At 55.6% G+C, this 20814-nt stretch overlaps 1 protein-coding gene and 1 pseudogene across 1 annotated transcript; one reads left to right on the top strand and one right to left on the bottom strand.

Annotated features, from left to right (window-relative positions):
• LOC143398584 (non-selective voltage-gated ion channel VDAC1-like) overlaps positions 1-3754 on the bottom strand; it is a 23117-nt pseudogene extending 19363 nt beyond the window's left edge.
• Positions 3708-19651, top strand: Pnpla3 (patatin like domain 3, 1-acylglycerol-3-phosphate O-acyltransferase). Its single transcript, XM_076853367.2, has 8 exons — positions 3708-3939; positions 6766-6998; positions 7880-7945; positions 10705-10914; positions 12894-12954; positions 14885-15088; positions 16226-16358; positions 19543-19651. The coding sequence occupies exons 1-8, from the start codon at positions 3753-3755 to the stop codon at positions 19649-19651; spliced, it is 1203 nt and encodes a 400-aa protein (XP_076709482.2). The 5' UTR covers positions 3708-3752.
• Positions 19652-20814: the final 1163 nt, after the last annotated feature.

Consider the following 20814-nt stretch of genomic DNA (forward strand, 5'->3'; position numbering starts at 1 on the left):
GAAAACACACGAGTAGAGGGATCTAAGGAAGGTGAATCCCCCAGCCGATGGCAGGTTGGGTGTAGGTCGCAGCAGAGATGCACAAAGGATGACCTGCAGGCTCCTGGTGAAGGACACAAAGGCGCTGAGATTGGGAAGGCGGGGACATCACGCTGCCCAAGGATGTCCTCAGCTCTCTTCCCTTTTATCCATGTGCCCAGCACCACGGCCTCCAGAGAGTGCAAGTGGCTTCCAGGCTTCCTGCCATGGTGGGTCTGGTGTCTGGCTCCCTGCGGAGCCTCTTGGTTTCCGTATCGCAGGACCCCCCTGCTCAGGAGCCACCAGCAGGCCCTGCTGCCCCAGCTGGTTCCCAGGGGCTCTTCTCTGCTTCTCCCACAGAACCACCTGCTGCTCCCTGGGGGACCATCTCCACAGCATCCTCCTTGTCCCCGTCCCCAGTTTCTTCACCGGGTGTATCCAAGACCCAAGATTTTTAGACAAACCCGCCAGAGTGGGATAGGAAGTGTTTCAGCCGGCTTTTGCATCACTGTGACCAAATGTCTGACAAGAACAACGCAGAGGAGGAAAAACTGATCTGAGGCTCACAGTTTCAGAGGCCTCAGTCCACAGACGGTCAACTCCCAACGTGAGGCAGCACATGTGGCAGAAGGGCCAGGGGATGAAAGCTGCTCAGCTCCTGCTGGGGTCACAAGTGGTGGGGGAGGACCCCCAGGGAAGGTGCAGCCTTCCAGTGCATGTCCCTTGGTGACCCACCTCCTCCAGCCTTGCCCCACCTGCCTACAGATACCACCCGGTCAGTCCATTCAAACTAGGGTGGACTGACCTCTGAAGATCAGGAGTTTGGGGGGACACCTCAATGTAAACCATAACAGGAAGGTTCCAGATGTTCCATAAAAGGCAGAGGAAAAGGTTTGGTAAGAGAGTTGCACACGACTGAACTTGGTTCTGGATGTGTCAACCTGGAGGTGTCCCAGCACATCTGGAAGAGACCCCAGGAGCCTAGTTCTATCAGACAAAGATAAGACATGCAGGACATTGAGCTGAGGTGCCCCTGCAGGCATCGCTCTTGGTTGGAAACCCCGGCACTGAGTCCTAGGAGCCTGGACCTAGAGATGGCTCTCGTCACACTGTAGGCAGGGGCTTGGAATCCAGACTTTGGCCAGCAGTGGCCACATCTTCTGGATTGTCCACTTGGCAGTGTCTTCAAGAGGTACCCTGAGGCAGGGCCTCCTGGGGAGCATGCTGCCTGGGCAGGAAGTGTCCACCATCACTGGCTACAGGAGGGTGCTGGTCATGGCCACGCGGCCTCGGGAACGAGCAGGACTCGTCCTCTGACTTCTCTGTGGTTCAGTGAACAAGCCCACCCCACCGGGCTCTGCTCTTTTTCTCGTTCTGCACTCTCCCAGCACTGCTAATGTGAGAGATTCTGCTCTACAAGACCAGGGAACTTGGGGCTGGGCACATGTACAGGACAAGGGGACATCCTGGGTCTTATTTTGGGAATAAGGCAAACCTGGGAAGATTTGGTTCCCAGGGACCAGCCCTGATGGGTGGGGTTTGAGGCAGAACAGGAGAGGGTTGGCTGGTTTTCTGGTGCTAAGGATTGAACTGAGGCCCTTGTGTGTGCTAGGCAAGCACTCCACCACTGAGCTGCACCCCGGCCCTTGGTATTTTTAATTTCATTTTGAGATAGGGTCTTGCTAAGTTGCCCAGGCTGGCCTCAAATTTGAGATCCTCCTGCCTCAGCCTCCCTAGTAGCTGGGATTACAGGTGTGCGCCACTGTGCTCAGTTTGCCACACTTTTTAAAAGAAAAAAGTTATGAATTACTGCCAGAGCTGGGTCACTGGGCTCAGGAGAAGGCTGGGGGGTAGGGCGAAGCAAAGGCAGGATGACCCAAGCCCCCTCCCCCCAAGACTGACCTCGAGGGCTGAGAAAAGCTGGGCCAGGCGTGTGGAGGTGGACAGTCCAACTTGAGCCTGGGCGCTGTGGGGAGAGAGGGGGCAGGGGCAGTTCTCACCCACGCTGCCTCCCAGCAGCCCTAAATCTCAGTCCTGCTCCCTCTCTGTCCATGGTCGAAATTCTCCAGCTCTTCCACTCACCAAGAAGTCTCTCTGTGAAGGATCCAAACGTCTGGCAGACTGTCCAACAATCCCAGGCCTCCCGGTGTCAGCCTGGGCCCCCGGTGCTGGGCTGCGTCACTCATGTGGCCAGCAGCACAGGGAGGAGGCCTCTTGCCACTGTCTGAACCCAGCGTGGTTACGGCTGGCAGCTGTCTGTCTTTCTAGTCCAGATAAAACAAAACCTGGGGGCAATTGTGTTCTATAAACTTACCAAACACTCTGAAAATCAACACCAGATCATTGCTGCTAGGGAGTGTTCACATCCAGGTTTCTGCAAGCCTCTGGCCACAATGTGACCTTGTTTGAAGTGGTTGTTGGTGGTTTTGTTTTGTTTTGTTCCTTGGGGAGGGGTCCCAGGGTTTGGTACATGCTAGGCGAGGGATTTACCACTGAGCTCCACCCCCAATCCCCCTCACATCTTAAATGTGTGTTTTCTGCTTAGAGACACCTTTCTTGACATGCACTGACTTATTAACATTGAAATCAAGGTGAAGAGCACCATCTCATGCCTGAATGAAGCTTATTTAACACACTGATTTCCTCTGTGAGCGAGGCACACCACAGCCTTCCTGCACTTGGAAACCTTGGACAGCACTTCAGTACTATGCTTGGGGGCTACTTTGAACAGCAAATTCACCTCCCCCCCCCCAAAAAAAAAAGCCCCATGTGAAAAACATAACACTAAATTAAACATGAAAAGGACATGTGTTTGTAGTAGAGAGCCCAAAAGGCCCCGTTCGGCAACATCCGGCCATTGGAATGTTTTATGCTGCTCTGTGCATGTCCACTAATGTCTACAAGTGAGCCAAGCCTGAGACAAATTTGCAAATACAGAATCCACAGATCATAAGGGCCAACAGAGTGCTTGCTGCCATCCCCCACAGGTCTCTTGTTCTGTGTTTTCTTGTTTCTGGGCCAGTGGCATGACCATCTCCTGCCCAATAGAGGGACAATAGCAAGGATTTACAGGACACAGGGTCAGTCAGGTAGATCTTCCTCTGACATTTGCAGAGCTGAGAACAAGAGACTTAGGCTTAACCAACTGTCCCAGCTTGTCTAGGACTGAACATTTTTCCTGATGCAGGACTTTCCAGGAAAGCCCGAGACAAATCAGGGTGAGTTGATCACCCTCCAAATAATGTGAAAAATACTGCAAAGTTTTATATATATACATAACAAGCACACTAAATTCTATTCAAAGGTGGTGCCTACTTTAGGCTGGCTCTCCCTGTGATAAAGGCAAATGAGAAAGAGTCACAGGGATGTTAAGAACCCCAGTGGGCACCATCTGCGACTTTCTTCTGGAAAGAAAAGGAACTGGAAAGGGGGTCCCCTCTGTGCAGAGCGCTGGACGTGTTGGAGTTTTGGACCACTCCGGAGTTGGGCGCGCCCCGGCTCCGCCCCCGGCCGGGTTGCAGGGAGGGGCGGGCGTCCTGCCCGCCCATTGGGTCTGCCGCCGGCTCATTTGCATGGTCCGAGGGGGCGGGACTGCAGGGTGACGTCACGCAGGGAATGCCTAGTGGGCTGCACCGGCTCCGGGCTGGGAGCGCCGGCAGGTGCAGAGTGGAGTGGCCTCGGCCTCCTCCCGACCCGCACCCAGATCCTACCCCGCGCTGTGCCTCGCCGCCGCCATGTACGACCCCGAGCGCGGCTGGAGCCTCTCCTTCGGGGGCAGCGGCTTCATGGGCTTGTACTACGTTGGGGTGACCCACTGCCTGAGCGAGCGCGCCCCGTTTCTCCTCCACAACGCGCGCACGATCTTGGGCTCCTCGGCCGGGGCGCTGCACGCCGCCACCTTCCTGTCCGGGATCCCGCTGGGTGCGTCCCGGGCCCCCGGCACTCCGCGCTGGGAGGGAGCGTCTGCTAGGCTCGGATGCTGGGATCCCCAGGGGCCCTCGGAGGAGCCGGGAAGGGTCACTGGACACTGCGAGTGCATCTTGTAGGTCCCCTACCCAGACCGATTGCCTCCTTCGCAGCGTCCTTTGGAGTATTGCAGTATCGCTGGAGGTTGAGGGAGCTGTCACTGGACCCGGGAAGGGGGAACACCCCAGAGAGGCTTTTCGGGCCAGCGCGGAGGTTCCAAGAGACGTCCGCACCTTCGCACATGAGGCCCTGTGTGGCGCCTGGGCTTGAAGGGAGCTCCCCCTTCACTGAAAGTGAAGTATTTCGGAGGAGAGGCAGGGACCTGGGGTGTGGGGTGAGGCTGGTCCCTGAGGTCTGAGTTGCCGAGGGGCTGATTGGCCCTGGAAGGGACCGAGTTCAGATTTTGACTCCCAAGGTGGGCGTGGATTGGAGGGACTGGAGACATCTGGACCTCTGCCCAGCTCTCAGGGGCAACCTTTGGGTGGACTCCGAGGCAGACCAGCTGGTTTGGAGTCCTGATCTCTCTAGGGGCAGAGGGTGAAATAGGAAAGTTGTGAACTCTCGCTCCCTCGGGCAGTGTTTGGGACCCTTCCTGGAGGAGTTGGAATGGATTCTTGGATATTCCCCATCCCATCCTCTTTCCAACCCCCCACCCCACCCCAGCTCACTGTCACTGTTAGTGAAATCCCAGACATTTGGATTTTGGCCTGCTGAAGCATTTATCCACGTGGTTGCTGTGGGAAGGGAGGAGCTGGGTTTGTTTCTCCCCAGCCCAAACTGCTGGTCTTGGCATCCTTCCCAGGACCCCATGCCATCCCTCAGGGGTTTTGAGCCAATAGGCAGGGTGTGGGGCAAGTGGAAGCATGGAACTGATGATACCCAAAAGTGCCCAGGACAATAATGCCCCTTATCAGTTTATCTGGGCTCTTTAACTATTTACTCTTTGGGGAGTGATTTGGCTCATGGGGGAAGCCCATGCTGGTAAGCAAAGCTGTGCCATTGGGCAGGATTAGTGAGCAGACCCTGTGCTGACCAGGATTTGGGGATTAGAGAGAGGCTGCCCCTGGTTGTCCGCCTGCTGGCTGTCTCCCTTGTGAGGGAGAGGGGAGCCAAGGGCAGACAGTTTGGCCTCTAGGAGGATTAGACTGGCCACGTGACCACCTGCACACCCTGGGCTTTAGCAATGATAAGAGCCAGCTCTTGTATTCTGGGGTGATCTCTGTGCCTCTGCTTGGACAGATGTCTGATTGGGACAAGGTTTGTTTGATTAATTGCTCATTGGCACTGGGGATTGAACCTAGGGATACTCTACCACTGAGCTTCATCCCTAGCCCTATTTATTTATTTATTTATTTTTATTTTGGGACAGGGTCTCCCTAAACTGTCCAGCCAGGCCTCCAACTTGTGGTCATCCTGCGGTAACCTCCTGTGTAGCTAGAATTACATGCATGTGCCACCATACCCGGCTTTGGACGAAGTTTAAATGCACTGACCCAGGGGGCCTGACTGATACTAACTCCTTTACAGAGGGGGTTCCTAACTAGGCAGAGGACAGCACAGCCTGGGGCTATGGCTGCCAGGGCACATGGAGGCGCAGGGGCCATCAAGTTCTGCAAAGTGGATCTCAGGTTTTGTCAGGAGCTACTCCCTGAGACTCTGGTTCCTGTTCTGATCCCCTGTCCTACAGGAGGAAGCTGCCGAGGAGCATTTCCCAGGCCTGTCGCTTGGCACAGGTCCTCAGAGCATCTGAGTGGAGGCTGGGTTTGGCAGGAGAGACAGACAGACTGCCAGCAGTGTGCAAATTCACCGCGCTGGCCAGGCTCAGAGCTCATGGTCGGGAGAGGGGGTGGGTTGTGAGTCTGTGAGTTGAGGTCAGGGTTGGATCAGAACAGGCTGCCTGTCCTTGGGCAGCCCTGAATTTATGGCTGGCCAGGTCTGAGGCTGGACAAGATGATCCTTGTACAGAACAGAGGGGGCCAGACCAGATAGAGCATGACCGTGCTCTACATCCGCATACGGTTTCTGGCTTTAGAAACTTAAGGTTGAGACTAATTATTTATTAGTGGTCTCTTCTGAGTGGAACGTCTTGCCGATCATATTTTACCTAATTTCTGTCTCTAAAAGTTGGATAGATTTTTTCCTACATGGGGAAGGTGGTGTGACATTTGGGCAGGTGGTAAAGCACCTTGCTGAGGTCACTCCACTAGCAAGACCTGGAAGCGGGATTCCAACTTGTGTGCAAGGCTACATTCTTTCTTCTGCACCCTCCAAAGTGGAGACCATCGGCGCGGAGGCTGGGATGCTGCTGTGTTCTGGCTCGGGCTTTGTGGGCATTGCGTTGGGGTGCTGTCAGACCCACAGGCTGCTGCAAGGGGGAGGCTTTTCCTGTGGCTGAAGCAGCACTGTCCAGTAGAAATGCACCATAAACCCCGCAAACCGTTTCATGTTTCCTGGTGGCCATGTTGACCAAAGTCAAAGACTCAGAGAAATGTCACTGAGTCCACTAAGCTCAACATAGTATCATTTTCACATCTAGTCAGTATAAATCATTATTAATGAGGTATTTCCTACTGAGCCTTTGAAATCCAGAGTATATTTTACGGGTCTTGATTTGGACTAGCCACGTTCAAGGGCTGAGTGGTCACATGGGGCTACCGTATGTGTAGGGTTGCAGCTTCTTTGTGAATGGTTTCTGAGTGGCAGACAGTCTTCTGGTCTTGACAAAAAGTCCCTATCTCCAGGGTGGTAATCTTTTTCTATGCATTTGTTTCCTGTCCCCAGACCGGGTCCTGCAGATCATCATGGACCTCACCTGGAAGGCCAGGAGACGGAACCTTGGCGTCCTGCACCCGTCCTTCAACATGGGCAAGTACCTCCGAGAAGGTCTGCAGGAGCACCTCCCAGACAACATCCACCAGCTCATCTCGGGCAAGATCAGCATATCGCTCACCAGGGTGTCTGACAGGAGGAACGTCCTGGTGTCTGACTTCCAGTCCAAAGCTGAAGTGGTGGACGTGAGTGCTTTGCTTATCTGGGTGTTCTCACGTGAGAAAGCAACACCAGGGCTGTCGTGGGCCCTGCACAGGGCGACATACACTCTGTGCACACTGGGTGATTTGGTCTGCCCTGGCCGCATGGCCACACTGTCTAGTGGCTCTGTTCCAGAGCTCCACTGGCTCTCTGCAGATTTTATAATGAGGAGGGCTTCTCAAGCCAAGCCCCCCAAGGTGGGAGTGGCTTCTTTGTCTCTACTCTCAGGGTCTAGCATAGACTAGATAATTTGCAATAAGACATTTGCTGATGTCTTTCCTAAGAGTTCCTTGAGGGAATGGCAGGGCGGTACAAGGGCACCCCCCGGCACGTACAGTCAGCGCCCTGGCAGGCAAGTTCCTCCCATTTCACTTTGCTTCTGGAAGCTTTATCTAAACAACCAGCACCTGCCAGTTCCTTCACGCATCCATCCTTGTCCCCCACTCTCCCCTGACCAGTGTGGCCTCCATCTCACGCTGCAGCCCCAGGGTCTCCTGGAAGCTTGTCAGAACTACAGAATCTCGGGCCCTACCTGTGACCTGCTGCGGAACTACCTGGGGGCACAGAGCTGTGGTCCCACCAGCTTCCTGGGGACTTTCATGTGCATCAGCATTTGGGAAGCACTGTTCTCGCCACCCAGTCCACTACCGTGTCCCACCAGTGATGACCCAGTGTGGCTGTCCTGGAGGTCAAGCCCGGGAGGGTAAAGTGGGCAGCGTGGTTGAGAAGTGAGCTTTGGAGCATGTGTTGGCCAATTGCTCATCCCCCATGTAGTAAGGCACCTACTCTGTGCAGAGAGCATTCAAGGTTGGCGCCATGTTTGGAGAAGGCTGGAGAGGCTGGGCTCTCACTCTTGTCTCTGCAGGCCCTGCTCTGTTCCTGCTTCATCCCCTTCTACTGTGGCCTGATCCCGCCTGCCTTCCGAGGAGTGGTAAGTGTGTGTGGGTGGCAGAGAGGGCTGCAACCTGGAGACCTCCTTTGAAATGCTCACTGCTCCACCTACAAGTGCGAGGCCCAGGTGCCCCCGAACCGCGTCCCCATGCGGGTCCCCGTGCCTCTCAATCTTGCAGACAGAATCCTTACAGCACCAGCTTCCAGGCACTGGGCAGCAAAACCTCCTCCATGTGTAATTAATGACCTTGCTGTGGGTAAGGTACACTGCAGGCTCACTTAACCCGCTCGTGAGCAGCGCAGGTAGGTTCCCACTGACCTAGTTAAGGCGTCAGAGGCTTAAGAATCTACTGCTCCTAGGGTAGAACTTTGTTCTCCCGAGAAGGCAGACTGACGTGTTTTCTTGCAGCAGCAACAAAAATCTGTACGTCTGGTCTGACACCCGTCTCTGCTCTGTTGTGTTTGCTCTTTTGTGAAGCACAGGAGAAAGTTGGGGCTGTGGAATGCTCCCTTTTAGGGTCATTTTTAAACTCATGAGGAAGTAGCAGAATGATAAGACCCTGCCAGCCCCTCAGGCAGAGTGAGCTGGAGGTGGTGGTGGATCGACCCTCCTGAGGCGGAAGGTGCATGGCCACTGTGTCAGGGCTCTGCTGTCCCCCACCACAGGGCTTGTCGCCATTCACTGCAAGGCTACTCTTGTGCCCACAGGTCAGTACCCAGGACAGGTGTCCACAGGGTCACTTGGGGACCTGGCCATTGAGTGACCAAAGCACATTTTGGATTCTGATGTTGGCCCCTTGTCCTGTTAGTGGCTTCAATATGTATTTCATCTTCTCAGAACTAAGCAGAGGGCCCCTGGGGCACTGTGGTGGTGACCCCAGATTCCCCAGTGCCCATCTCTGGCTTTTCCTCCTGGCAGGAAAAGCAGCCCGGAGCCCCCTTGGCGCATGTTTCCAGGTGGTGCCCCAGAGCCCTGCTTATCCCCCCATCTCAGGAGTTCCGTGCCAGACTCATGTCCATCCTGATTTACAGATGAGAAAACTGAGGCCCTGGCTACAGTGTGGTCACTCCAGGCTCTGTGTGGCAGACACCTGGAATCAAGTTCTCACTCTCCCTCAGAATAGCTGTGACACTTTGGACGTATTTCCGAACCGCTCTGAGACTGACATTGCAAAACGGGGTTCTTCACGTGGCATCAGGGTAGATGGAGAAGAGCTTGAGGTCAATATGCAGGTCCAGCTTAGACCAGAGCCTGCCAGGGGCGGGGCCAAGGTGGGCTACTTTATCATCATTGTCATCGTTCTCCTGCCCCGGGCCAGAGGCCGCACCTAGAGATTGTCCGTCACTAGATCAGCTGGACACAGTGACCACCCAGTCAGCATGCTCAGGGGAGTCCTGCCAGAAACGGGGACAGACCTTCCTGAGAGTTAGCCAGAGCATTGCCCTGGCAGAGCGCTAAGCACCTGGAGAGGTTCCACACAGCAGAGGAATGTCCTTGAAGGAAAGATGGTTGCCCCTCCGCAGCCTTCACCAAAGGTTCACATGCTAGGTCCATGCCCTTTCATGCCCACGAGGCTCCCGATGCCCGGTTCCATCTGCCACTAAAGCTGTGCAGCTGCACTGGGTGTGGGGCTGCTCAGTAGTACTGGGCTCAAGGATGGAAGGAAGGAGGGACAGAAGGAGGGAAGGAGGGAAGGAAAGAGGAAAGGAAGAAGGGAAGGAAGGAGGGAAGGAAGGGGGAGGGAAGGAGGGAGGGAAGGAGGGAAGGAAGGAAGGAAAGAGGGATGGAGGGAAGGAAGGAAGGGAGGAAGGAGGGAGGGAAGGAGGGAGGGAGGGAGGAAGGAGGGATGGAGGGAAGGAGGGAGGGAGGAAGGAGGGAGGGAGGGAAGGAGGGAGGGAAGGAGGGAGGGAGGAAGGAGGGAGGGAGGGAAGGAGGGAGGGAAGAAGGAGGGAAGGAAGGGGGAGGGAAGGAGGGAAGGAAAGAGGGAGGGAAGGAGGGAAGGAAGGAAGGAAAGAGGGATGGAGGGAAGGAAGGAAGGGAGGAAGGAGGGAGGGAGGGAGGGAAGGAAGGAGGGAGGGAGGGAAGGAGGGAGGGAAGGAGGGAGGGAGGGTAGGAGGGAAAGAAGGCCCGGCAAACATATCTACAGTTGTGAACAAGTTGCAGGCTCACATCGGGTCAGTTTTGGACTCGAGGTGACAGTCTCCTGCTGGCCACTTCGATGCTTTGCTGGACCTGTTTTGGGCTGAGCTCTGCTCCCAGGGCTGGCTGGGAAGTCCTCCCTCTGTGGGCCCCAGTGGCTCTGCTGTGGTGGCTGTGACTGGGGATCATCCCAGACACTGATGCAGCTGTTCAAATGGTTGGAAAACTTCCCTACCTGGCTTAGCTATGGGCAATAAGGGTTTATGTCACACTGTGTCCCCAGTGCACAGAGCATCTCTAGTTTATGTGGCCCCTTTGTGTGTGTTCTTTGGAAACACCTGTGGGGATCCCTCCAGCCTTGGCCAGCACAACAGGGTCTGGACCCCACCCTCCGCCCGCCTCATTGCCAGGTGCCATCATGCAGTACACACCCCGTACGACAGTATATAGCCACCCCGAGAGCCAGGGTAGAGCCTGGCCTTCCTACAAGGACCACAGAGGCGCCCAGTGAGCATGGTCAAGAGTGGCTCTCGAAGCCCGTCTCCTGCTCTGCCCACCTGCAGTGGCTCCCAGAATTCCCCCCCGCCCAGCATCCTGAAGACACAGTAAAGGTAGCCGGAGCTACAGACGGCTTCAGTCCCTTTCTCCTTCCTTAAAAGCGTTACATAGATGGCGGATTCAGTGACAACCTACCCCTTGCGGATGTCAAGACCACCATCACTGTGTGCCCCTTCTACGGGGAGTTTGACATCTGCCCTAAAATCAAGTCCACAAACTTCCTTCACGTGAACATCACCAACGTCAGCTTCCGCCTCTGCCTGAGGAACTTGTACCTCCTGTCCAGGTCGCTTTTCCCCCTGGACTTCAAGGTGAGTGGTGCTCGGTGCCGGTCTTCTCTATGATGGGGCGGCCAGCACCCTGGCAGAGCGAGAAGTGTGAAATAATCAGTAAGAAATAAGACAAAGCCAAAGACTGGATTTAAAAGTGGGCTCCTGATGGGTCTTTCAGCCCTGATGGGAACCGGAACTGAGCAATTTTAAAAGGCCCAATTCTTTATTTAAGGGGAAGTACATCAAAGTCAGGGGTAAGGTTTCAGTGTGGGAGGGGTCTTGCTTAGGTGCCTGTTTCTCAGTGCGGCAGGGGCTCTTTGACCTCAGGTTGTGAGCTAAGACGGCACCAGCGTGATCTGGGCTTTCTTGAACGGGGGAGTTTCACCAGGCGCTCCCAGAGAAGCAACTTCTCTGTCTTAATGGCTTGAACAAACCCATAATTCCCGTGTGGCCTACGACATCTTTCCCCTTCTTTTTAAATTCAAACGATGGTCAGTTACTTGGGGTTCTTGGATCTTGGACCTGAGGATACGACAACCTATTATCACGACACAAAAAATAATTAGTAGCACACATATTATCCCAACAATAAACCAGGTAGAGTGTTTTGCATGTTTCCAGGGTTAAAGCCGTTTAATTTATGAAGTATTGTTCAGCTAGAAACGCAGGGTCTGTGAGCCTGATCTTGTTTTTCTGCGTACCCTGGGTGTGATCATGGGACTCCATAGGTTCCAGCTATTATCATGGTATGCCAAATACCCCTCAGATGATTTTTGACCTTTCCCCAATCCCATTGGGAAGTGTTTGTTTGGCTGTAGTAACACAGACACACTTAGAGTCAGCCTGGCATTGAAGCTTGTGTTCAAATTTGAGGGTAGAAAGCTGCTTACTGATATTTATCACAGTAGCTTTCAAAACACTGAATTTAGTCTCAATCTTTCCATCAATATTCACCTCATTGTATGGTCTTTGGAATTATTTTGAGCCAAATTATTAAGAAAACGAGCTTTAGTTGGATTACATTTCTTAAAGTTACATGACAGTTATCACCTTTCCTCCTATTCTTACATTTCAGTAATTAAAGCATAAGGAGGTTGAGCACAGGCCTGCTGGCCGGAGCAGGACCCTCCCTGTGCTTCCAGTCCATAAGGTTAAGGGAGCTGCTCCTCTGCTTTAGTGGCTCAAACAAACCCATAGTTTATACACGGCCTCCAACACTTCTCTGCCTCCCTGATGGGATCATCCATCTCTCAGGCAAACAAGAACAGCTCCAGGAAAAGCTGCTTGTCTCAGGAGTCTGGTGATGGCCACCCTGACCATGGGCATCCCCCGATCACATGGACATCCACATGGACAGGGCCGCGTGCTCCAAGTAGTGGGGGCTGTGGCTCAGGCATTAGGATTTCTCTTCCTTCTTTTTGCAGCGCTGGGTGGAACCCAGGGCCTTGCACACGCTGGGCGGTGGCCCTCTGGCGACACGCAGCCCGGGATTTTTTTACTTTTTCTTACCACCCTGGTTCTGACTTAGTCCCCCCAGGTGAGCAGGCGTGCCCTCTCCTGGTGGAGGTCTTAGAACCTTGCACATTCACACAGTAAGGAAGGGTGTAGGGTGTGTGCACCAACAGTGGTGTCCCCAGAAGGAGCCACCTGGTACCGCCTGTGCTCACCGGCGCTCACCCGCACGCGGGCTCCACGGGCAGGAGGCTGGGCAGCTCGATGGACTCTCATGTCCTGCTGTCCCAGTGACAGCTAGGTCAGGCCCTGAAATTTGTTGGTGGAGGCTTGTCCTACAGCCAGCAGAGCCCAGAGACCCAGCACCTGACAGCGAGGTCTCTGTGGAGAGGTGACATTCGGGCCAAGCCAGCAGGAAGTGCTCTCTTGGGAGCACCAAGCCCCGTATCTGGGCACAGGCTAAGCAGCTCAGCCTGGAGGGTTCTGGGGGGTTGTCGGTTTGGCTTTGAGATGATGTTGGAATAAGCGGTGCTCAGTGCCCTCCACACTTGCTGGCTTCCTTGCAGATGATGAGAGAGTTATGCCTTCGGGGGTATTTGGACGCCTGCAGGTTCTTGGAAGAGAATGGTACGTGTGGGGGGGCTGAGGTGTGTCCTGTATACTGCTCCTGGGAGCAGCCCGGGTCCTCAAGGTGCTTGACGCCGGCCTTTCTTGCTCAACCCACTCATCGGCCCTGAGAGACAGGCGGTCCTTGCCCCATCTCTCAGATGGGGACACTGAGGCTCAGAGAGGGGTGGCATGAGCACACAGCCCTCTAAGGGAGGTGGAGCTGGGCTTTGTCTGGAGGTCCTGACCCCCAAGCGCTCCCCTCCAGGGTCCAGGAGGCCCTGACCCCAAGGCACTCATACCCAGGTCCAGGAGGGCCTGCTCCAGGCGCTCCCCTCCAGGGTCCTGTGCTGTAAATGTGCCTCACTCCTCTCTGCTTTGTGCTCGGAACCCCAGCTGATCAGGGGCTGAGGTGAAACAGGGTTCTGGGATGGGCCCCAGATGAAGCATTCAGAACTGGCCCCAAGCCAGGTGTGGGTCACGTCCACTGGACTATTGGCTCTCCTTCCCAGGCAAGTGCCCTCTTCTAAGTTGCCCCAGTTCACCTGGGCAGAGGGTGACAGTCCCCACTGCCGTGTTGTAGTCTGCCACTGCAGAAACGGTGGTCCTGTAAGGTAGATTGTCTGGTGGCTTTGTGGCCATCTCAGCCTGTGGGTAGCAGGATGTTCACATGGTGACGGGATTGCCTGATGTCATGATGCCCAGAATGTGTCCTTGTTGTTAAGCCACACGCGTCTGTTTTAGGGTGGAACCCATATTACACGGTTCAGAACCATTTGTCTTTAATGCTCAGAGTCAGTTGAGGGTTGAGGCTTTGGATTATCCTTCAGCTGAGGCCAAGGAGACAATATGAGGACCTCGGTGTATTTATCTACGCAGAAGGTCTGTGCTGGGCTATGTGCTAGGAACACTGCTGTGAGCAAATGTGGCCTCTGCTGGGCTCAGGGAGAAGTGAGCAGATGGCCATGTGCTGTTGGGAGCCCTGCTCCAGGGTCATGCAGGAAGGATCTGCAAGTAGGACTGCCAGAGGCTGTGGCCCCCCGGAGACCTCCTCTGAACGGGAGAGCTGGGTCTCAGAGGCTGCAGTGGGCCTGAGGCCTGCAGGCTGCGCTGCCAGGGGCAGGCGAGGGAGAAGGACCTGGAAGTGACCAACGAGAGTCGGGAAGGGGCAGATCAAGGATGAAGTCCTGGCTCAGCTTCCACTCTGGGGCAGGGGAGATGGGGTCTGCTTGCTGCTCGGGGCCCTTGGGAGGGCCCAGTTTGACTGGAAGCCGGGAGCGTGTTCTAGGGCCCCAATTCCTTGGTGCAGACTTCAGAGTGGGGTGTGCGCGTGATAGAGGTGTCCCTGTGCGCACACCTTGACAAGTGGCACCTGGGCCTTCTGACCTGACCGGGAGCCCAAAGACACTGCCACTGCCTGTGACCTGCCCAGCCCAGCAGTTTAGTCCTCTAAGGTCAGAGGCCACTCGTTGGGGTCAGTGGCCAAGTCCAGGCCCAGGGAAGGGCAGGCGCAGGGGCATGATGCTAACTTGCCTGCTGCTGTCTTTCAAAGCCAACCCTGGCTCTGCCATGCATTAGCTGTGTGACTTTGGACAAATCTCTTGACCTCTCTGCTTCTGATTCCTTGGCAGGAAGATGGAGTCAGGAAAGCCGAGAGCTGCCCTGGAGCCTGACGGGCAGGGTCTAGCTCAAAGCCTGACGGTGCAGGCTCCACCCATGGGATTGCGATTAGAAATGAGCTACAATCCTTGTCTTTCAACCTTAAGAATCCAGGTGTAAAGCGGGGTTGGCAAGCCACCAAGGCAGAAGCCAGTCACATCTGTCCACTCGAAAGCTTCTTCCTCCCTGGCACCCAGCTGGTCCTGGGCCTGCGGTCCCCGCTGGCCCCCTGGTAGCGCTGTGCTGGGTGGTCCCTGCTGCCCCTCCTCTCGGGCCTTCTCTGTCCTCCTAGGCATCTGTGACCGGCCCCAGCTGTGCCCGAATTTGTCCTCAGAAGAGGAGGAGCCAGAGGCCATCTTGCCCTGCTGGGAGGACCAGAGGCAGCAGCTGTCCCTGACCCTGGGGCTGGCCGAGGGGGAGGAGCTGCTGGAGCGCCTCAGCACCCTGCCCTGGGACGAGCACATCCTGGACACCTTGTCGCCCAGGCTGGCCGCAGGTGGGGGTTCGTCTGGGGCGTCGGAAGGTGAACAGGAGAGAGCAAAAGTGCTTCTCTCCCGTGTTGTGGGGGCCACAGGGCAGAGTGACGGGACGGGCCGGTGAGTGACGCCAGTGCCCAGCTGCACGCAGAGCCTCCCTTCCTCCCACGGGGTCCCGACCAGGAGGAAGATGGACCCAGCTGAGCCCAGTCCTGGCTGCCGGGCCCTCGGCTCCGCTTCCTGAGTGTCCCCCGGCCCAGCTAGGCTGGTGTTTGTGGAGCTGGGCCAGGTCCCTGGGACAGGGCACAGTCCTTCAGAATGCCTTTCAGGTCCCTGCTCCCTGCCTGTCCCCTGCCCCTGGCCCCTTTCTCCAGATCCTCTCCTGGTTTCCCTCAAGTTAGACCTCTGTGTCATCGGTGCTGAATGGACAGCGCTGGGGTCTGAGGGTTTTGTCCCCTCGAATCACAGGTTGAAGTCCTCTCCCCTCCCCAGGTTGTGGCATGAGGGGAGGGGGCTTGGGGGTGAACAGGTAGCGGGCAGGGTCCTCGCGAGCGAGCGGATGAGTGCCCCTGTGAAGGAGGTCTGAGTGGGCCTCCACCCCTCCCCCCCGGGAGGACACAGAGGTGCCTTCTGGGCAGGAGGGCCCTGGCCACACACCCAGACACCAGGACTCTGCAGGAGCCCTGGACAAGGGCCTCCCGGCCTCCGAACTGTGAGAACTAAAGGTGGACGTATGAGCCGCCATCCCACAGCAGTTGTGGCGGCAGCCTGAGCAGGCCGGTCAGGTGGAGGAGGCCACAGGCCAGCTTCTGAGGCTGCATTTGGGGCCACCCAGAGCAGATGCAGTTCCTGGGCTTCACGTCACTGGTGCCCCCGGAGCCGGAGACCCAGCTGCCTTGGCGACTCCAGACCCCCCTGTTGACTCAATCTTGTGTCACCTGCCCCAGGGATGCCGGCCCCCACCACCTCCGCAGGGGCTGCTCTCCCCATTGATCTTCCGTGGCTCCCGCCCTGAAGGAGCCACCTGGCAGAGCCCGCCCCACGGCCAGCCTGACGCTCCTGGGCTCCAGGCTGAGGGTACTGCCCACCCGAGCTCCGCCTGGGTGAGTGGCTGCCTCTTCTCTTGGTGAAGCCAGATCTCTCCTGGTCTCCCCCAGTGCTGGCGGAAGCCATGAGGGACAGGCGTGGCTACCTGAGCAGGCTGTCCAGCCTCCTGCCTGTGCGGGTCATGTCCTACGTCATGCTGCCCTGCACGCTGCCCGTGGAGTCGGCCGTCGCCCTCCTGCACAGGTGAGCTTCCCGGCTGCCTCGCGTCTCCTGCGAGGGCTCCGTGTGAGGGTTAAATGAGGTGACAGGTGAAGGCCCCGGCCCAGCCCGGCTCACAGTCTGCATGCGGTGCCCAGAGCTGCCCTGCTGTCCCCGGGGGCCCCGGGCAAGTCACCGCCAACTCACAGACCCCGAGACTCCTGCAGCTGGCTGTGGCCTCTCGTAGCATCAGGCTCAGCAGCTTGTGGCCTCATGGGGAAACTGAGGCCTGAGACCCTGGGTCACAGCTGAGGTCTCAGAGCTGGCTGGTGGACCTGGCGGGCCTAGCGCTGTATCTTGCCCTCAGGCCTATTTATTTATTTAGTGGTGCTTAAGAAATGAACCCTCACACATGCTAGGCAAGTGCTGGATCACTGAGCTGTACCCCTGCACCCCTCTCCCTTAAAATCACGTGAAGATACTAGAAAGCAGGGAATCTCATCTTCTGTTTGAGTCAAATTTGTTAAAGTGGTTCAGAGTCAGCAATTAGATCAGAGCAAGATGTTCCTGGAACTTATTGATTGGCGCCCTCTGAAACGGGTTAGAGCTGGCAGCAGCTTGGCTGTGTAATCACACTGAGTTCAAATCCCAGCTGACCCTCTTACCACAGCTGTGTGACCCTGGAAAACTGAATTTACCTCTCTGTGCTTCCCATCTAGAAAATGGGGATGGTAAGAGATCACCTTGGTGATCAGAAGACTAACACACAAAGATGAAATAGGTGGTCAGAAGACTCAATGAGGGACTAAGTGTGAGGTGCTGATCACACAGGAGCATCCAGTTAGTGATGCTCTTGATTCTATTTTTATATCCAGGTTGAGTATCTCTTACTCAAAATGCTTGGGACTAAATGAATATTTCAGATTTAGGAATTTTTTGATTTTGGAATATTTGCATAGACTTTACCAGTTGAGCATCCCTAATTCAAAAATCAAAAATCCAAATTGCTATTCAGCTGAGCTCAGTGGTATACACCTATATACCCAGCTCCCAGCTTAGGGAGACTCAGTGGGTTCAGGTTGGGTGTGTTTCACCTGTGATAATAATGAGAGCAACCATTAGATAGGGCGGAGGATGTAGCTCAGTGGTAGAGAGCTTACCTAGCATGCATGAGGCCCTGTAAGGAAATAAAACCAGACAAAAGACATCCCAGCCCTTTCATTTATTTATTTTAAATTTTGAGACAGGGTCTTGCTAAGTTGCCTAGGTTGGCCTTGAACTTTTGACCTCTGGCCTCCACTTTCTGAGTGGCTTGTATTACAGAGGTGGGCTGCCTTGCTGGGATTAGATTGTCCTCCTACCCCTCCTGGTCTGCAACGTCCCGAGGCCATGTCTGGGGACACTCACTGTCCCATGCTCAGTCAAAGCCGTCTGTCTGTCCCTCCAGCTCTGGGAAATGACCTCTTGCTCCCCAGCAAGCCTTTCTCCTCCATTCCTTTTCCCCTCTTCCTGTGGCTTCCTGGGTTGGATTCCTGTCTACTGACTCCTTCTCTTTCCCGTGTGTTCCATCTTTGTCTGCTAGTCTCCGATCTGGAATTTCCTCAGATCTTCTCTTCCAGTCCTGTTCTGTAGTTTTGAGCTCAACAAGCATATTTAGTGTCTAAGCGCTCACTTCTCTGTTTTCCTGAACTTTCTGTTCTTGATTTTTAAAATGATCTTAAACCTTTACTTAGTTTTATGTATTACATCCTTTGCTTATTTTGAGATCACGATAATCTTTACAACAAAATTCTTTCTTTTGAACACGACTCTAAATGAGCTGAGTCTAGACTATTTTGGAGCCACTCCAACAGGGAGTAAGGTGGGAGGCAGGGCCTTATCTCAGGCAAATAACACGATAGGATATTACATATGACACATGGATCAAAGGCTAAGAGAGCTGTTAACTTTTTGGTAGGAAAGGTGGCAGAATGCTTCCGTGTTTTACGTCACCTTTAAACAGATCAGGCTCTCCTTTTTACCTTCCAAAAAAATATTTGAATTCCAATTTCAGTGTGAAGAGTAACACAAAATTGCATATAACTTATTGACAGTAGGTTATTTTATCCAGCTACAAAACATCAAAGGAGGGCTGGGGTTGTGGCTCAGCAGTAGAGCGCTCGCCTAGCATGTGCGGGGTGCTGGGTTCGATCCTCAGCACCACCTAAATAGAAAATAAAGGTATTGTGTCCACCTACAACTAAAAAAAAAAAAAAAAAAAAATCAAAGACATGAATAAACACCAACCAAATTTGTTATTTCCATACAAATCCAAGACTACTGCTTCAGAAGACTTGCGTTTGGAGAACACCCTGTTCTTGTTTTATGGGTTAATATTCTCTTGGAATATTTGCTGTCCTCTGAATTGCCCCTTCTCTCTCTCTTCCTGGACCAGTTCTTCTGTTTGTCTCCTCTTTCTCTCTCATACGTTTGTCCTGGGCATTGTCTGGGAATCCGCTGCTCCAGGTAGACACCACGTCTGCGCGGCTGGGTTCAGGCACTGTGCTGAGACTGTGGCTCCATCGGGGTCTCCTCCTGGGAGGAGTGTGCTTATCGCCCGGCAGAGCTCCAGGCAGTGACTGACACCCGGGCTCCCTATCTTCCTACTGCATCCTGTTTTATTGGGCCAAGGCTCAGCTCAGTGCTCACCTTCTTCCTGGCCAGCTAGCCCGCAGGTCCTCCACCCATCTTCTGAAGTCCAGTCCTCCCTCAGAGTCCCTGGCGGCCCCCGGATTCTGCCACTGCCCTCCAGAATCGACCACCCCGACCCTCATGGCCCTTGTCCTGGGTTGTGGTCTGTGTTTGGGTGTCTATCACAGCCCTGGGGGGGTCCTCTTTGTGTCTGTGGGGGGCTGACCAGCCCCCCATGGGCGCCCCTGGTGCTGCCTCCTGTGGAGCCCTGGGGACCCTGGACAGCCAAGGCTTTTCCTTTTCATCTCCACAAAGTCCCCCGACTCTCCAGGACCCAAAGTGGCCTGGCTTTGCTTTAGATTTTAGGTAGTCCTGTCCTTGCCACCTAATCCTGAATCCACCTCTGGGACGGTCAGCAGCCTGCCTGGCCCGAGGGGGCCACTGAGGAGAAACTGCTTTGGGTTGCTTTCATTCTGGCTTCGAACTGGTAGGCTGAGCAGTTCTGTGTCACGCGTGTGCACACCTGTGTGTGTGTGTGGTCTTGGCTTCGTTCCTACAGACTGCTGATCTGGCTTCCCAATATCCCAGATGACATCCAGTGGCTGCAGTGGGCCACCTCCCAGGTGTGTGCCCGCATGATGACGTGCCTGCTCCCCTCTTCCAGGTAAGTGGCTTGGCTGGGGCTTGGGGGCCAGATGGCCTTCCAGAAATGCCTATTAGATGCCAGATTGGTAGCAAGGAGCTCACCCTGGGTGCAGGGCCGTGTCCCGTGGGATGCCCCGAGTCCACCCCGTGCCCCAGGCCACCTGCTCAGCCTTCTCACCGGGTGAGTCGTTGGAGTCCAGTGTTGATGGTGAGCAGAGAGCCCCATAAAGCAGAGGAGGGCACCTGGGTGGAGGGGACAGGGAGAAGGTCAGGGGCAGTGGGGGCACTGGGTGGTGTAGGGAAGGCGCTCTGGGGGCCTCAGGGCAGGGAGGGGTGCAGCAGGGAGAGGAGGACGGTGGGCTGAGGAGGGGCAGGGCAGCAGGGCCTCTTGAGGGCAGAGCCTGTTGAGGCAGAGACCCTGTCCTCCCACTTCCCCAGCCAGTCTCGGGGGTGGAGCCCAGCAGACTGGGGAGGTCTCGCTTCCTGGATCCTGCAAACTGACCCGGAGCCAGAGGACCTTGTGCCAGGGGCCGGGCCTCATCCTGAGATCAGGGGCCTTGGTTCCCCCCTGCTCAGGGGGCGCTTCCTGGGCCCTCTCTGCTCTCCATGAGGCTGAGCACTTGGCGTAGGGCTTGGCCGCGGGGGACACTCTGCAGCCATCATGGTTGTCAGCAGCAGACATGGCAGAACTGAGAGGCAGGACACTCAGTTCTTGGAAGGTGACCCTGGGCTGTGAGGATAGCCCATGGGCCGGGCAGGCAGCAGACTTCCCAAAGAGAGGGCTGTGGCCACGGCCAGGGGAGGCCCAGGGAGGGCCGGGCACAGCAGACGGTGTGAGTGGCAGGCTTCCCACTGCTCCTGGGCACAAGGGAGTGTCGTTTTGGGCAGGGCCCTGCTCCGAGGTGCTAGGTGGTGGGCGGTAGAGCACCCTGGCAGATGAGCAGGTATGTAGGAACCAGTGGCCCATCTGGGACTGGGGAGGGAGGGTGGCGGGTGTCAGCGGGAGGTGTCCAGGTAGCTCAAGAACCATGGACTTGGAGGAGCTGGCTGGTAACCTCAGCCCTGCCCTAAGGCAGGAGGAAGCTGTCTCTGGGCCGGGCCACCGCAGTGTGCAGGTGTGTGGGGCAGCGTCGAGCAGCCTGCTGGAGCCCGGGAAGGATGGCCAAGTCAGCCCTCCTCACTCTTT

Source organism: Callospermophilus lateralis, chromosome 4, assembly GCF_048772815.1.
Source record: "Callospermophilus lateralis isolate mCalLat2 chromosome 4, mCalLat2.hap1, whole genome shotgun sequence".
NCBI classification, from domain to species: Eukaryota; Metazoa; Chordata; class Mammalia; order Rodentia; family Sciuridae; genus Callospermophilus; species Callospermophilus lateralis.

What these genes read in the sequence shown, in the direction of transcription:
- Pnpla3 (XM_076853367.2), top strand. Translation starts at nt 3,753, where the DNA reads ATGTACGACCCCGAGCGCGGCTGGAGCCTCTCCTTCGGGGGCAGCGGC. An exon ending in GTCGCCCAGGCTGGCCGCAG is followed by an intron (nt 15,089 to 16,225) that starts GTGGGGGTTCGT and finishes GGTCTCCCCCAG; the next exon opens with TGCTGGCGGAAGCCATGAGG. An exon ending in GCCGTCGCCCTCCTGCACAG is followed by an intron (nt 16,359 to 19,542) that starts GTGAGCTTCCCG and finishes TCGTTCCTACAG; the next exon opens with ACTGCTGATCTGGCTTCCCA.